We start from the raw sequence: 16,057 nt of genomic DNA on the forward strand, positions 1-16,057 counted from the left end.
AGTTAGAGGCCATAGCAACATGTGTGTACAACTCAGTCACACATTAAAGTGTATGTAGGTACCCATGTGGCATGGAGAAAGCCATTTTGTAGGGCAAGCAGCCTAAAATTTCACAGGGGACTAGCATATTGACAGAATATTGATTTAACCCACAAAATGGCTGCCTTCACTTGACATGGCCGACAGGAACACTTAAAGGATTGCACATTCAACACCGTTACAAGACTGGCCGACAGAGGACGCAGTTCACGTCAAGCAGGTTACCACATGTTCAAGAATTTCATCTTGAATTTTCTTGATCAAGTTACAGAACACAATTTTTGCTTTTTTGAGATATTAACACAACTAAAAATACAAATAGAAATATATAGATTTCTGGAGAAAAAAAATAAAGCTTTCTTAGATATTGTAGAACTCCTTCAGACGTCAAGAGTCTTCATAGGAGTTTCACAAAGAAAGGCAAAGCCATAGATTATAAGAGCCCTCAGTTATTACAGTGAAGTATTACAGATCAGCATAGCTAGCAACAAGCTAGCAGAGAAGGAAAAAAAAAAAGAAATAGGAAAAAAAACAAAACAGAAACCCCTCAACCTTTTCAAACCCCTTTTTTTCTACCAACCTTAAAAACACCCATTATGCTTATGTGCACAGCAAGTACAACATGAACTATGCCCATAAACACAAGACAGTTATGGCTTTGTGAGGTTTACAGGCCTACGGTATACAAGTTTCTGGTTGTAGAAAATTAAAGCCTTGGTTCTTACAGATATTTCCCATGACCTTTCATTGCAAGCCAAACCGAAAAGAATGGGAAGGGAGGAGACAGACATGTACTTCAATATGTGGGTATCATTTACACAAATTTTGCAAGAAGGCCGAGCGGGAGATGGCTAGTGTTTGATGCTCAGTCTTGTGGAATAGGTCCTCAAGGCTTCAACTTGGGGAAAAAAAGGCAAAAGATCCCGGTTTCCATCTTGGAGATGCAATTTTCACCATCTTGTCCAATGTGGAATGTCCTTACTGCCTCTTCAGATCTCTGTAAACAAAGAGATGGTTGAACTCAATGGATGTTTGTCTTTTTCAATCCAAATACCTAAGTAAAACGAGGTTTTCTGTATAGACATCAAACGGATTGCCCTCGATCAGACAGCATATAGTAGAGAAGGAAAAATAAGGTGAGAGGTTTTAAGCTCAATCACAATCAAGCGTAAAACGTAGCTTTTAATTACAACTCACCTTAATAGTCAGGTATGACAAGCATAGTAGAAGTCCATGAGTCACGTGATAACATGAATGGCCTAACAAGTTTCATGGCATTTAACAGTCGCTTCTTCAGAGGCATAACTTTGCAAATTCAAAGTTCATGACAAAGGAGGATTAAAAACATCAATGTTAACATCACATGACTCATGGACTTTTAATGTGTTTGTCATACAAACCACTATTACGAAAATCAAAAAAAATGAAATACGTGTAAACACATACACATGCAAAGTACATTTCTTCTGCTTTTTTGCTATGTTTACAATATGTAATAAAAATTTGACAGAACAGACAGGATTTGGACTAGCCCATCTCCTCAAGGGGGATTCTCAGGGTTTTCGTTATTTTCAAAAGCACTTAGTGAATGTCAGTTGCTCCATCAAACTGCCAAAATGTGTGCAGCGAGCAGGGAGGCTGGCCGGCATCTTTGTCTAAACCCTTTTCAGAGAATGTCTTTATAAAGAATAAAGGCCATGCTGAGAATCCCCCATGAAGAGATGGACTAGCCTAAAACCTGCCCGTTCTGTCAGATTTCTACTACCTACTGTAAGTGACAGCAACAAAGGAGAAAGGTAATGTATGGCTCATTTTACTCTGGAAGAAACATACTTATTTGTATGTGTTCACATGTATTTTCAATGTTACATTTTCTCGCAATAGTGGTCCTTTAAGGAGAATTGTAATTAAAAGCTACGTTTTACACTTGACAGTTACGGAGCCTAAAAACCCTCACCTTGCTTTTCAGTCTCTACTATATGCTATATAGACATGTGACTTTACATAAGACTCTGCACTGGAGCACTACTACTTCCCAAGAGCACCTCATTACGGTCTCGTTGCTGAAGCACCGCTGTATTGTACGTAACACCAATCCAACAGGCGGTGCTATAGGTCATGTAATAAAGTGGTAATTGCATACTATTGACAAAAGTACAAAACATGGCGATACAAGTGGGACCTGTGACCAAGCTGAGGAATGCTGCATAGATGCACCTGCATCGCTCTTCCATTGCCCAGAGACACATCTGTACAGCATCAGGGCACCAAACAATTGCCCTAATGTTTGGATCTGATTACTACAGCTGCTGGGTGAATATGCCAAACTAGTAATAAGGCATATCTGGTATTTTAACTGAACAACCAAAGAATATATTTTGAGGTGGTTCATAGCAGTGGCATTTGTCATGTAATAAAGAGTAAACCGGTTAGGAACATACACTGAAAACTCAGGGATGTAGGTATAAGTAAAATGCACGGGTTGTTAATAGTACAAATAAACAGGCCACCACAAAGCTATAGTAATTGGGGATAGTCAATGAGATGCAACTAGTTCTAAGTTGATGCAGAATTGATGCAGCTTGAAAATTGACCAACTGAATCCCAGCAAGCCTAAATTCGATTTCCAGCCATTTTTAAGCGGCATACAATTTCATGCAGAATTTGCATAATCCTGCATCAACTTGGAGTTATTTGTAGCTCATTATCCATCCCTAATAGTAAATGTGCTCCTAAAGTGCCTTACAATGGCGCTCCATAGTGCAGCAGTAACCATCAATAGACCACCATCCAGAAAGGAGGACGTTCAGCTTTGAACCAGAAGCAAAGACGCCCCCTGCTAGGACCATGTCCATTGTGGTGTGTTCTGTGAAATAGACCATTTTGGCTCATGTGAACTGAGCAAAGGGACACACACACACACACACACACACACACACACACACACACACACACACACACACACTTCCCTGTAGTACGAGAGCTTACCTATACAAACTGTTCCTAGTATTCAAAGTCTGTTAGCCCTCATACTACATGGAGGTGTTCAGTGGCGTAGCCAAGGAGCTAAGGGCTTCGGTGCAAGTTTTACATGGGGCCCCACAAGCACTCTATACATAATTGATACGGTGCACCAAAACCTGCCAAGGATTTCCACAGTGTCAGAGGTGCAAGAAGGTGATGGGGAACAGCATTACCAGCACAGGGCCAATAGGGAGCTAATATTGTGCTTGAGGGAGCACCCCTCGGGGCCCCTCTGACCCGAGGGCCCCCGATGTGGTCGATACCTCTGCAACTCCTATTGCTACACCACTGGAGGTAGTAACTAGCCAATCAAAACTGAATGTGCGTTTGCACCCTTAGAAAAGCACTGCCAGTGGGTCCTAGGCCTAATCACTCGTGTTATGAAAAGCACTTCTCATGTTCTGTTATGAGTGATTTTGGGGGAAAAAAAATAAAAAAAAACACATGCCAACATTTCTGTGCTGTCCAAAGTCCCTCCTGTCTGCTACAATGAAGGAACACATACGCACTGCATGCATGATAGTTACAGACAGCAGTTGGACGTGTCATAATAGCAATGCTAGTATAAATAAAATACGGGGAAGGGTGGGGAGCCTCACCTGGCAACGGTTAGAAAATAATTGGTTTGCCTGAGGTTTTCTCCTGTACATATGTAGTAAACCTTTTCAGAAATTTGGGGTATTCACGTTTGGCCACCGCTCTTAGGACTGAGGCAGGGGCCCATCCTCCAGGATTCACTGCAATAGAGAAGTACAGGTCAGTAGAGGAGAAACATTCTGCATCAAAAATTACACAGCTCCAAGCATCCATAATGAAACAAATCTGATGCTGGGTGTATACTAGTAGTACATGAACCACAATGCACAGTATGCATACATTTGCAAGAAACTACAAGAGAAAAATACAGTGCAGAAACCAGAGGTTTGAGCAGGTCCATTGTTTATGTATTGCCCCCTTGCCTGCAGTATTTGTTATGTGACAAATGGCGCAGCTATAGGTGCCCATACACCACTCGGCGTGGCCACCGATAATTATTGAATAAGATGAAAATTGGTGCCGCCAAAAGAATGCAAGAGATCGACGCTGCGACCAATTTTGGGCTCATGTATCGATCAGACAGGTTGGTAAATCTCGGGGCGACGTGGCTCGACACCATGTGCTATACACTGGCAGTGTGTGAGGAGTAAATGGAGGAAGCCGAAGATGAATGGGCACCGCGACAGGCAACAATGGTAATGTATATGTGCACGCACGAGGGGGGGGGGGGGAATGGTGGAGGGCACGGCAGAGAGGAAGGCTGCGTCACAGGGCTGATTACCGAGAGATTTCACCGGGACTCAACCTGCTGTGTATGGCTGGCTAAAGGATCTCTCTGAAAGTGAACCAGAGGTGAAAATACACTGATGCAAACAATTGTATCTATCCTCCTACTCCTAATGCTAGGTACACGCTATGCCGATTTACTGTCAGATCGATTATTTCCAACACGTCCAATCTCATTTCCGTTTGTTTTCTGTACACTTCTGTCGGAAAACAATCAGTGTAATCAATCAGAAATCAGATCGGACAGGCTGGAAATAACCGATCTGCCAGAAAATCTGTAAGAAAATCTCAGTGTGTACCTAGCATAAAAATGACCTGAGATTTCTCACAAATTTATTTTCACTTTGAAAAAAAAAAAAAAAAAAAAAAAACCGCAGATTTAATATTTTATTGTATCTGCTCAATGACAGCCCCAGACCTAAAACTAAACAACTTATTTCATCTCTCCCCAGTGTTTTACAAGCAATTTCCTAATTTGTCAGGATAGCAGATATACGATCCTGAAAACAGGGATAGGCTCCATAAGAACCTTTTAATTTTGTGTACATTAATGGTCAGACCTCTAGGCAAAGTGGGATATTGTCTTCTTACCAGTACAAGTTTTCGGTAGTGAGATATCTTTTGTTCTCTGCCAGGCAAGAGTTTTATGGCTGCAATTCCCCAATAGTGAGGATTATGCTCTAGTCCTACTAGGACCCGACTGGAGAGACTGTCACTTGCATACCTGAATATTAACTCTTTCAGACAGAAAAGGAATAGACTATTTATAGGCTTGCCACTGTACACACATCTATTTCATGTCACCTTGGATACACTAAAGTATCTAAACAAGCTACGTGGAACTCTCCTAAAGCGACTGTTCATGGCTGACTGTCAAGAATTAAGAGTGTGTATAGTTGTCCTCTGAGCTTGCCAGATCTTGCAAATTAATGTTACCACCATCTTAAACGCAAACCCAGATGCATGAAAATGCAAACGTATGAAAAACACAATTTTTCTGCTATTCTGTTTCCATTTGAATTTCTGGGAGCCCGTGTAGTACTTATCCCCGCATGTAACACAACAGGCTTCAACCTGCAATGTCAAGTGTATGATTAAATTAACTTAAAGGGAATCTGAAGTGAAAAAAACTTATGATATGATTTGTATGTGTAGTACTGATAAGAATTAAAACATCAGCACAAATCTGAGTCTCATATTGTTTCCAGTACAGGAAGAGTTAAGAAACTTCAAGTTATCTATGCAAAAGAGCTTCTGTGAGCGCTTTATAAAGTCCTGGACAGCACTGTCTTTTGAAGCCCTTATCTCAACTGTCCCTCACTGATTCTTATTGTTTATGGTTTTTCTGCAGAGAAAAGTTCAAAGGGTCACTGGCATGCTCTGTGAAATAATTTAGAATGCTGAGTATTGTGGAAACTGCAATTATTAGAGGATGATGCAATCTTATGATTCTTCTTATAAGAAGCTATATATGAAAAGATAGGACAGTATTTTCTTTGCTACTAATGTTCTATTAATTATCTGTATTACACCACCAATTCATCATCATGAGGGGTTATTTTTCGCTTCACTGTCACTTTAAAAACTACAAATTCAGGATTTCATATTAAAAAATAATGTTACAAATTATTCAATTTTTAATTTGGGTCCGATTAAACAACTGCGCATCCCAGGCGCATTATTCTCCCTGTTCCCCGTGTGACATTCCTCCTCCCCCTCCAAAGCAACAGTCTGCACAGTGCTTGGCCCCTGAACAGCAGTTGTGCTCGTGTCACCCCTTTAGACGTCAGAATATTGTTCTGCGGACAGAGAGGGCCATATGCACTGTCACCGTTCTTTGCAATAAACACCCATAGTGTGGACTGAGTCGGAGGATACTACAACCCAGGCAACAGCAAGCAGACACACCCACAAAGCATGAAAACCAACCCTGCTTCTTGTGATCAACAATGCCAGACAGCATTGTAAATGGCAAAAGAAATATGTTAACATCTGAGCACTCTGATTAATAAGCAATCAAAGACACCATTACAATAAATGGGTCAGCGGCTAACGACTGTTCGTGAAAACAGCAGTTTGCAGTGAGTGCTCATCACCGACTATCAGCATACAATCACACAGAGAAAGGCACTTACCATTTGCAACATATGTAATCCTGCACTGCAGGTTGTCTCTGCTGATCTCTTTATTGCCTTCTGGAGGACTGACCAGCGTCTGGCAGATCATGGCAATGTTGATTTTGGCACGAACACACCGGTTATTGAGCTAATACAGAAGAAAGATGTCATAATATAACTCCAGATGGAAAAACAACAAACCAAACAAAAACAAATCCCACAAAAATTCCCCTAATTAGCATGCAAATTTAATGCCAATTGTGTACAGCTTGAAATTGGTCTCCTACCAAATTGGCGGGAAGTGCACTGAATAGCCAAAATGCCAAGCTGCAGGCACGCAAGCCTGAATTATCAGCATCTCATTAGTAGTGTCTGTGGCACAGGATGCAAGCTCAAAAGGTAGGTTATACCTTCACAGGAAGTCTAAAGGTGGACAAAACAGGCGATTTGGCGGCCGATCGACTATCAGATTTGCTGAGAAACTGAGAAGGATATGGATTTTTCCTTTTAAAATAACAGTTGTCTGGCTCTCCTGCTGATCTTGTGTCTCTAATACTTTCAGCCACAGCCCCTGAACAAGCATGGAGATCAGGTGCTCTGACTGAAGTCAGACTGGATTAGCTGCATGATTGTTTCAGGTGTGTGATTCAGCCACTAATGCAGCCAAAGAGATCAGCAGGACTGCTAGGCAACTGGTATTGTTTAACAGGTAGCCTCCATACCCCGCTCAGTTAAGTTTCCTTTTAATCAATCAGATATGCTACAAGATGTAGAGCCAACTTGGTGAAACGGGTTTGCGGCGTTAACAGTGAGCGATATCGGGACGAGCGATGAAACCCCCCTGGCGCTGTTCCCCCAATGTAAAATGTCCCCGCCCAGTGCCAAGTGCACGCTATACATTACCTGTCTGCGGCCTCAGTCTTGCTCCAGGCTGCCTCCGCTGTCCAGACACGTGCGCCACGCAGTAGCCTAGTAACGTGGGTGCGTGTGACATCTTAACGGATCAACAGAAGTTTTGAAATGTCATCCGCCGACGCGCGTACCCGTCGGAACCCGGAGAGTCGCCATTGGTGAAAGGGAATAAGTATTCCCAGAACCAAAGTGCCTGTAAGGGAAGATCATGGCTTCAACGAGAAGCCAATGAATGATCTTTTATGTTACACTATCTGTGTGCTTGTTCAAAGCAAGCACACTGACTAGTGAGTGTGGGGACATCTAGCGGTAATAAAAAAAAAAAAAAATACAAGAAGTAAAAATACACATTTTCACTACATTTTACATTAAATAAAATGAATACCTCCTTCCCCTCATAGTTACCAAAATAAAACTTGTTAAAAAAACTAAAACATACATAAATAGTTGCGTTAGGGACTTTTTTTTTTCAAATACATATGGCAAGAGGGTATATTACTGTTATATTTGCAAATAAAGGTTTGTAATGATTGATATAGCATAAAAACCACTAAATGGAAAACCACAAATAAAATATCGCCACACATTGTACTAGGGACATAATTTAAACGTCGTAATAACTGGAGAATATGGGCAAATAAAATGTGTAGGTTTTATTTACAGTAGTATTGATTTTAAAATTATAGGGGATGGAATTTGAGAAATAGTTTATTTTTTCATCCCCCCCCCCCCCACACGTTTTTCTCTAAATTTATGAGAAACTGAAGTAATTATTGAAAATAAATATCACCCCAAAAAAGCCTAATTGTGGCCTAAAAAAAAGTATAGATCATTTTGGTGTTATTTGTGATAAAGCTATTGGTGAAATGAAAGGGAGGAGTGCTAACACATTACATTTACTCTGGTCAGTTAGGGTAAAAACCATTGGTGACGAAGTGGTTAAAGAAAGGGAGGATGCATTGGGGGGTTTCATCTGAACAATGGAACCTTGTGCATACAAATATGTTACATAATTTTTGGGCGCAGACTTGCTGGCTAATGCAGAAACAGATAAAGCACAAAAGTCAAGAGATTTGACTGTGCCAAACCCCTGTGCAAGTCTCACATGTGAATGGCCAGAAGGTGAAATGCCTTCATGATAGCGGAAGTTCAAAAGTGAAATTAAGAATTTACTACTAGGTAATCTTTACAACCGGTGGAGTATACTACCCTTCACCATGAAATAATTGCCCAGGTACTCACCGGAGCACTGTCGTGGTCTACGGAGAAATTGCACACAATCCAAGTATCGGTTTCATTTTCATTAGCAGCTGGGATCATTCTGAGCGCAGATAAATACAGGACATCCCGTTGTGAAGCCGGCCACACCCTCTGCATCACAATCACAGGTTCATTACTTGTTCCGAGAGAGGCAGGCATAGAATTACAGGATAAGAAAACAAGCCATTTACCTTGTGTGTCTGGTAGACAATGAGTGCATTGGGAGAAAGTTTTTCAACAACATGGAAGTTCTCTATTGTAGCTGTGGAAACAGATGAATACAGTTACAGATGCCACAAGAACAAGTGATAAGACTCTCAGGGAAGGAAGCAGCCACTTACTTTCCCAGTCATTGCGCACCTCCACGTTCCAGAAGTACTGGCAGACTTCATGTCCAGTCACACCTTTCACAGAATGGGTGGCTTTTAGTGGGTCAAGCACAATGCCATTTTCTTCCACTTCTCTCCTATATACCTGTAACAGATTCATCATTATATCAGGCAGATAAACTGTTTAATGCAAAGCAAACCTGTGACATAAAATAGAAAAAGTCACATACTTACCTCGGTATAGGATCCCCAGAGACTTCACATCTCCCTCTGCGTACTTTTGAAATGGTCGCGGCCAAATTTTGACGCAGGGTGAAGCCGAAATCTGGCTGCAGGTAAACTCATGGATGGGGTTAATGCTATTCCCCCTCCTAGTAATCACAACTACGCAATTCGAGCACCAGCTATTGTCGGCAGCCAAATTACATTTTTTTTTCTAATTTGTGCTGCAGTTATCACCAGCTCCCAAATTCGTAACAGAGCGCCGTTTAGCTGTAATTCTCATTAAAGCCTACGACTGTCCTTCCACCTCAGTTCTGCACTGGAACGATGAGTAGGAGGGGGATAGAGGAAGCCTCTGGACTACCCAGAGGCTTCCCTCTACTTAGCTAAGTAGCCATTTGGGGCACTTTTATTCACTACAGGTACACTTTAGGTGAGTGCCTTAACTATTTACTACCACGCTCTCCTTAATAAGCTCAGTGGTAGCAAAGGAATGTGAGAACAATCTGATCAGGCGTACAGCAAGCCATACATACAAGAGCTGCACAATCAAGCCCCCTCATGAGCACAAGACTGCCTGTGACCAGAAAGTGTGCTGTATCCCAAGGTCATACAAATGGGAAATCTTAAGAGGTGTACACAAACACAATTACTATCATCCACACGGATAAGGACTATAACCCTCAGGAGATAGTTTGAGGCAGAGTGCTCTACAGACGCTAGACTACAGGATAGTGGCACATTCTATTCCTAAGGACAGGGCAATACTCAATGGAGCAGCCAGGTTGGGTACAGGGAACAATGAACTCTGCTTGCACTTACACTCTTATCACTCTGCATCAGGTGTTAATAATTCGATGCAGTTAGAGGTTTTAGCCTCTCTGCTTCTAACAGACAAAAAAATAATTTTAGCATGGCTGCTAGGTAAAAACACTAGTAAACAAAACTGCAAATAAGTAGATTTTCTAATAGCACTGTGGGGTACTGCTACCCTTCCCATGAAGCATGGTGGGACGACAACATTATATTGCTGAAATACATTGCTGAATACTGAGGTAACAGTGTCAGTGCTTTTATTGTTCCAACACACATGTACAAACATTCAACCATTAGGACAATCTTTTCGGGGTCTGAGCCTTGACAAAGGGGACCATTATGGCCCCAAAATGACTGTCGGCTGTGACCGTTGGATGTCTTTACATGTGTATGTTGGAGCAATAAAAGCACTATATTGTTCCTGAAGAAAAAAGGATGTGCGGACGCCTCCAATCGATTTCCTCCTACTCCTAAATAAGACTTACCAGAGAGTGTGTGTCATTTAGGACCCTGGATTCCTAACCCTTACAGTGAAGAATAAGAAACTGCCCAGTTCTAAACAGACTTGGGACTAACAGGTTTATCTCTGCGAGTCATTTGAGGTACACCTTAAAGGGAACCTTAAAGAGAACCCGAGGTGGGTTTGAAGAATATTATCTGCATACAGAGGCTAGATCTGCCTATACAGCCCAGCCTCTGTTGCTATCCCAAACCCCCCTAAGGTCCTCCTGCACTCTGCAATCCCTCATAAATCACAGCCACACTGCTGACAGCCAGCTTGTCAGAGCTGGCTGTGTTTATCTCTATAGTGTCAGTCTGCTGCTCTCCCCGCATCCTGCAGAACTCCGGTCCCCGCCTGCATCCCTTCCCTCCCTGCTGATTGGAGGGAAGGGATGGGGGCAGGGACCAGAGCTATGCAGGAGGCGGGGGAACAGCTGAGACTGACACTACAGATGTAAACACAGCCTCACAGCATGGCTGTGATTTATGAGGGATTGCAGAGTGCAGGGGGACCTTAGAGGGGTTTGGGATAGCAACAGAGGCTGGGCTGTATAGGCAGACCCAGCCTCTGTATGCAGATAACATTCTTTAAACACACCTCGGGTTCTCTTTAACTGAGAGGGATATGGATGTTTTCTTTTAAAAAATACCATTTGCTTGGCAGTCCTGCTGATCTCTTTGGCTGCAGTGGTGGCTGAATCACACGCCTGAGCGCAGCGTGACCAAGCGTCCGGTGAGACGCGAAACGGCCGTCGCAAGCCCCATCTGGTGCCCGGCACCCCCCCCCCCCCCACCTCCATTACACCACCCCCGCATGATTTGAATGTTGGACACAACGTTGTCAAGTAACCTGTGATATACCCACTGCAATAAAGACCCAGAACGGAAGGTGCCCGGTATTTTCTTTTTCTTCCCGATATTGGCATTTACAGTCCTTTCTTCACTCAAGTCCGATGTGCACACGTTCCAGCAGGTGGATCCAGGAAGCGCCGGTGAATTGGCGAGAGTTAATTTGTCCCATCACTCACATTGCTCCTATTTTTATAGGGAGTGCCACTTGAACTATTTCTACTGATTATCCCTCGAATCACATGCCTGAAACAAGCATGCAGCTAACCCAGTCTGACTTCAGAGCACCTGATTTGCATGCTTGTTCAGGGGCTGTGAATGAAAGTATTAGAAACACAGGATCAGCAGGAGAGTCAGGCAACTAGTATTTTAAAAGGAAAAATCCATATACTTCTCAGTTTGTCCCCTTTAACCCAACAGATCTCCAATTCTTAGCATAACATAACCCATTTCTTACCTTCATTTCTCCTTCCTCTACAACAAGCTGCCAGTTGGCATCTCCACCCACATCTTGCAGTGAGTAAGTCATGTGGTTTTGTACCATCTCTTCCACCTGCACCAGACAGGAAAGATAAACAATTACGGCCTGACAGTGCTATACAATCATAATAGTCCACAGAAGCAGGGGGAAAAAATTATTAACTCGTGTTCACACTAGATGCTCTGAACTATAACTGCCAACTAATGCAAACAAAACTTGTATTCTGTTCACTTCAGTTTTACCCCTAGATCACAACTGTCAGTGTGGAACTCCAGGCCTGGGGGGCCAGATCCATGCCAGTGTTTAGGATGGATGGAGAAAAAGAGGAATGTATTCTACCTGATGGACCACAGCTTTCCTGATTCAGACCAGTCAGTTAATTTGAGCTGTACCAAAAATGTGTGAGAATCTTGGCCCTCGAAGGACCTGTGACATCCCTGCACTAGATTGAGCTTGGCTGCTCTGTATGCATGAGAAAATGCATTTAGCATGGCAACGGAGGAAATGCAGAGCATCTGGTTGGAACATAAGTTCAAAACACAAATGCAATACTTGTCATATTTCCACAACGCAAGACTGGTACAAACCATCATAAAAGCAGACAAACACATTTTAGTAATTGTAAGATAAAGAGGACACACGTCATTAAGTAAATGTTAGAAGTGAAATACTCTGAGATTAGAAATAAAGTTATGGCATTCAAAAAAAAAATGTATGTATGAGATGAAAGTACCTGGCTGTCAAATCTGTGCTCACCAGAAGCCCTGACTAATTCAGCTGGAGAGGAATGACAAGTAGACTGCCAGGGACATGGCAAAAGAAAAGACAGGTGAAGGCAAAGCCAAATAGATATGGAAAATCAGAAGAGAAAGCAATATGGCACACCTGAAAGCCTCATTCACCGTGCTGCATATTTCATGAAAATTAAACATTCTAATTCAGGCACAAGTGTACATTTTAAATGTCTACACATTACACCAGCCTTTCTCAACCTTTTTACCCTGGAGGAACCCTGTAAATACTTTTTGGATCTCAAGGAACCCCGATGCTTTTATTTTCAGGAGGAATGGTCTTTAAAAGCAGCTGTGGCGGTTTATTTCACTACCCCCTATTACAGGGCCCTTATTCTAGTGCATATTAATGTGCTCATTCAGAATTTAATGCTTTTTACAGTGCCCCCAATTTTAGTATGCTCACCCCACGATAGGGGAAATGCCAAGGAACCCCTGCAGAGTAGCTGAGGAACCCTGGCTGAGAAAGCCTGCATTAGACTAATCAGTAATGCTATAAGCATTATTATTTGTGCCCCCTCTTCAGTAAGGGGGGTAGGCACAAGCTGTAGGAACACCGGGAAACTGCTACATATGACGGCACCATGCAGTTGGGCGCAGAGCAAGCCAAATGACAGCTCTCCCTGCTGCCACTAAACTCCCCGGCGGCATTAAATACTAGTTGTAGCAAATCTGAGGGAGATTATATCAGGGTCTAGCGATCGCCAGATCCCAGAATTACTCTTACACGGGCTGCGCAGCATGTCATTGCTGCAATGATGGCGCCCAGCTTTGGCGCTGGCTGCTGAAATGAACTGCTTTGCAGGAAAGAGCTTTGAACAAAGTTTCTTAACCTGGTCTGTTTAAAAAAATGCACGATGCATATGAAATACATAGGTGTATCTAGCTTCATGGGGGTAATAATGCAGCTGACTGCAGTGAAAGATACACAGTGGACCAAGGAAGAAAAAAATTACATCTCAACCCACTGAGAACTGAAACTGCAATAAGAACAGTTTTCTAGTATTAACCATGAAAGTTGTAATAAGCAAACATCTATTTTGGGATACAGGCTTCTCCATGTCCCTTCCACTGATGTTCCACAACCTATATCAGAGGAGTCCTGAGAAAGGGTCGCTCCCATAGAATTTGCTCATTTATCAGAGGTAGAGTAATGTCTATGGAGCTCTGAAACGCTGGTTTTGTAAGCAAAGAACACTCTGGGTCTCCACCAGGATTTTGCAATATTAGCTTAATTTATTAGTGGTAACTTAGCCACAGAAAGCACAACGTTTCAGCACACAGGCCTTTGTAATAATGTGCATAAAGGGGTTCTGTGGCATGTTAAAAAAACAAAAACAGAGACACTTACCTGGGCCTACTATTGGCCCCCTGTAGCGGTCATGTCCCACGCCATCCTCCTACGATCTGTTCCCCGCCGCCGGTCCTGGTCTGATTATTCCTGTAGCGAGACTGTGGCTGCACGGCCGCCCGTGTGTGTTCTCCCTCCCACCTCCGGTAGCTTACTGCGCAGGCACAGTAAGAGAAAACCTGGCACTGCACCTGCGCAGTAAGCTCCTGGAGACACGAGCGGGAGCGTGCACTATTCGTCTTGTTAGACAAATAAATTGACCAGTGGCGGGAAACAGAGGATCGTAGAAGGACGGCGTGGGACATGACAGCTACAGGGGGGCGGATAGAAGCCCCAGGTGTCTTTTTTTACACTCCACAGAACCTCTTTAAGCAAATATTTCAAAATCCAGGTGGAGACCCAGCTTGTTTTATTCTTTGCTTCTGACTGTACACCCCCGGTGGGATCCGGGAGTATGTTAGTTGAGTCCCTGGTGCTACAACTGTAAGCGTTTGTAGCTCTGGAGCCTTTTTCGCTGCTGGTTGGGCAACTCATGTCTCGAAGACTGGAGACTGCAGTTTCATATTCCAGTCGCCCAGAGCGAGAGACATAACGCCACTTATAAAGACACTGCCATTCCACTTTCCACACAGACCGCTCTACATTAATACTTACAGAAGAAGCCCATTCTCAGGACTTCTCACAGACTTCAGTTTCAAGTTAAAGGGAACCTGAAGTGAGAGGGATATGGAGGCTGACATTTCCCGTTAAGCAATACCAGTTGCCTGGCAGCCATAGACCCTGAAAAAGCATGCAGCAGATCAGGGGTTTCTGACATTACGGACACATCTGACAAGATAAGCTGCATGCTTGTTTCTGGTGAGATACAGACACTACTGCAGCCAAATAAATGAGCAAGGCTGCCAGGAAACTGGTATTGTTTAAAAAAAAAGAGCTACTTTCACCATACTGGACACCAAATTTGTTTTGTATGTAACCTTTAAAAAAGTAATAAAAAAATGAAATGTGTACAGGACACTAAATTCGTGAGGAGACATGTTACAGGAGATGGGCACCTATTCCTTACACATCCAAATGGGTGACTGGAATGTAGAGGCCAACTAACTGACCAATTTCTAGCAAAAAAATGATTTGAGTGATCAGAAATTCTGATTGAATGAAAAATCTTACACTACACCATCAACGAACCAATCTTTGCTTCCTATCCATCACAACCAACAAGAAAATCCAAAGTTTGGTTTGACAAAAATCCAACCGGATTACTTTTTATGACAGTTTGTGATCAATTGTGTCCATCAACAGATTTACAACCAATCCGATAAGAATTTATCGCTTGAACAATTTTTCGCTAGAAATTGACCCGTTAGTGGCCACCTTTAGTCTTGCCTCACATGTTGGAGTTGCATCACTGAAGCGATCCTCTCAGGCCCCTTCCACACTTTGCTCATCCGTTGTGGTTCCTCTGCAACCCCTCCCCCACAGTCTCAGAAGGCCACACTGCATGTTACCGCTGCAGTGCGACCATACAGTGAGGTATACTTTCCAATGAGCATATGCCTCACTTCAGGATCAACCGCAGACGCCGCCACTGCAACTCTTGCCGCTGCACCGCGATCATGGTGATAGCCCCAGAGGACTAACAATACTTTTGCAACAGTATGCAGCGTTTTTGTGCGACGCAATGGAACGCACTGTGGTAAGTGTGAAAGGGCCCTTACAGAATCAGGCTGATTGTGTATAGATTTTAATAGTAATCAATATCTTGCCTTGAAAAATACACATTCCATCACCTTTATTTCTACTATTTGCCACAGAATCAATGTGATCCCTATTCAGTCACAGTAACCACATACTTCCCCCAGTTACTGGCATATCAAATTCTGGGCGGATTTTTCACAGAGAGCAGGAAATATTGTCAGGATTGAGCTTACCGTTCGGGCAAATCTGTGGCTTCCCACCCCTGTAAATGCATCACTTGCTGGCATGGGGGATGAGGAATGCGTTCGGTTCTTCTCTGTCTGAGACTGGAAAACAGCACATAA

General features: G+C 42.9%; 1 protein-coding gene across 1 annotated transcript in view; it reads right to left on the minus strand.

Moving 5' to 3' along the window:
• Positions 1 to 834: 834 nt before the first annotated feature.
• The window catches only part of CERT1 (ceramide transporter 1), a 158,162-nt gene continuing 142,939 nt past the window's right edge, over positions 835 to 16,057 (minus strand). Inside the window, 9 exon segments of the mRNA XM_068248716.1 lie at positions 835 to 1,036; positions 3,663 to 3,800; positions 6,522 to 6,651; positions 8,658 to 8,786; positions 8,867 to 8,937; positions 9,017 to 9,149; positions 11,850 to 11,945; positions 12,607 to 12,672; positions 15,947 to 16,039. Of these exon segments, the coding sequence (XP_068104817.1) occupies positions 3,673 to 3,800; positions 6,522 to 6,651; positions 8,658 to 8,786; positions 8,867 to 8,937; positions 9,017 to 9,149; positions 11,850 to 11,945; positions 12,607 to 12,672; positions 15,947 to 16,039 (846 nt within the window). The 3' untranslated portion in view covers positions 835 to 1,036; positions 3,663 to 3,672.

Source organism: Hyperolius riggenbachi, chromosome 1 (genome assembly GCF_040937935.1).
Source record: "Hyperolius riggenbachi isolate aHypRig1 chromosome 1, aHypRig1.pri, whole genome shotgun sequence".
In the NCBI taxonomy this organism is placed as follows: Eukaryota; Metazoa; Chordata; class Amphibia; order Anura; family Hyperoliidae; genus Hyperolius; species Hyperolius riggenbachi.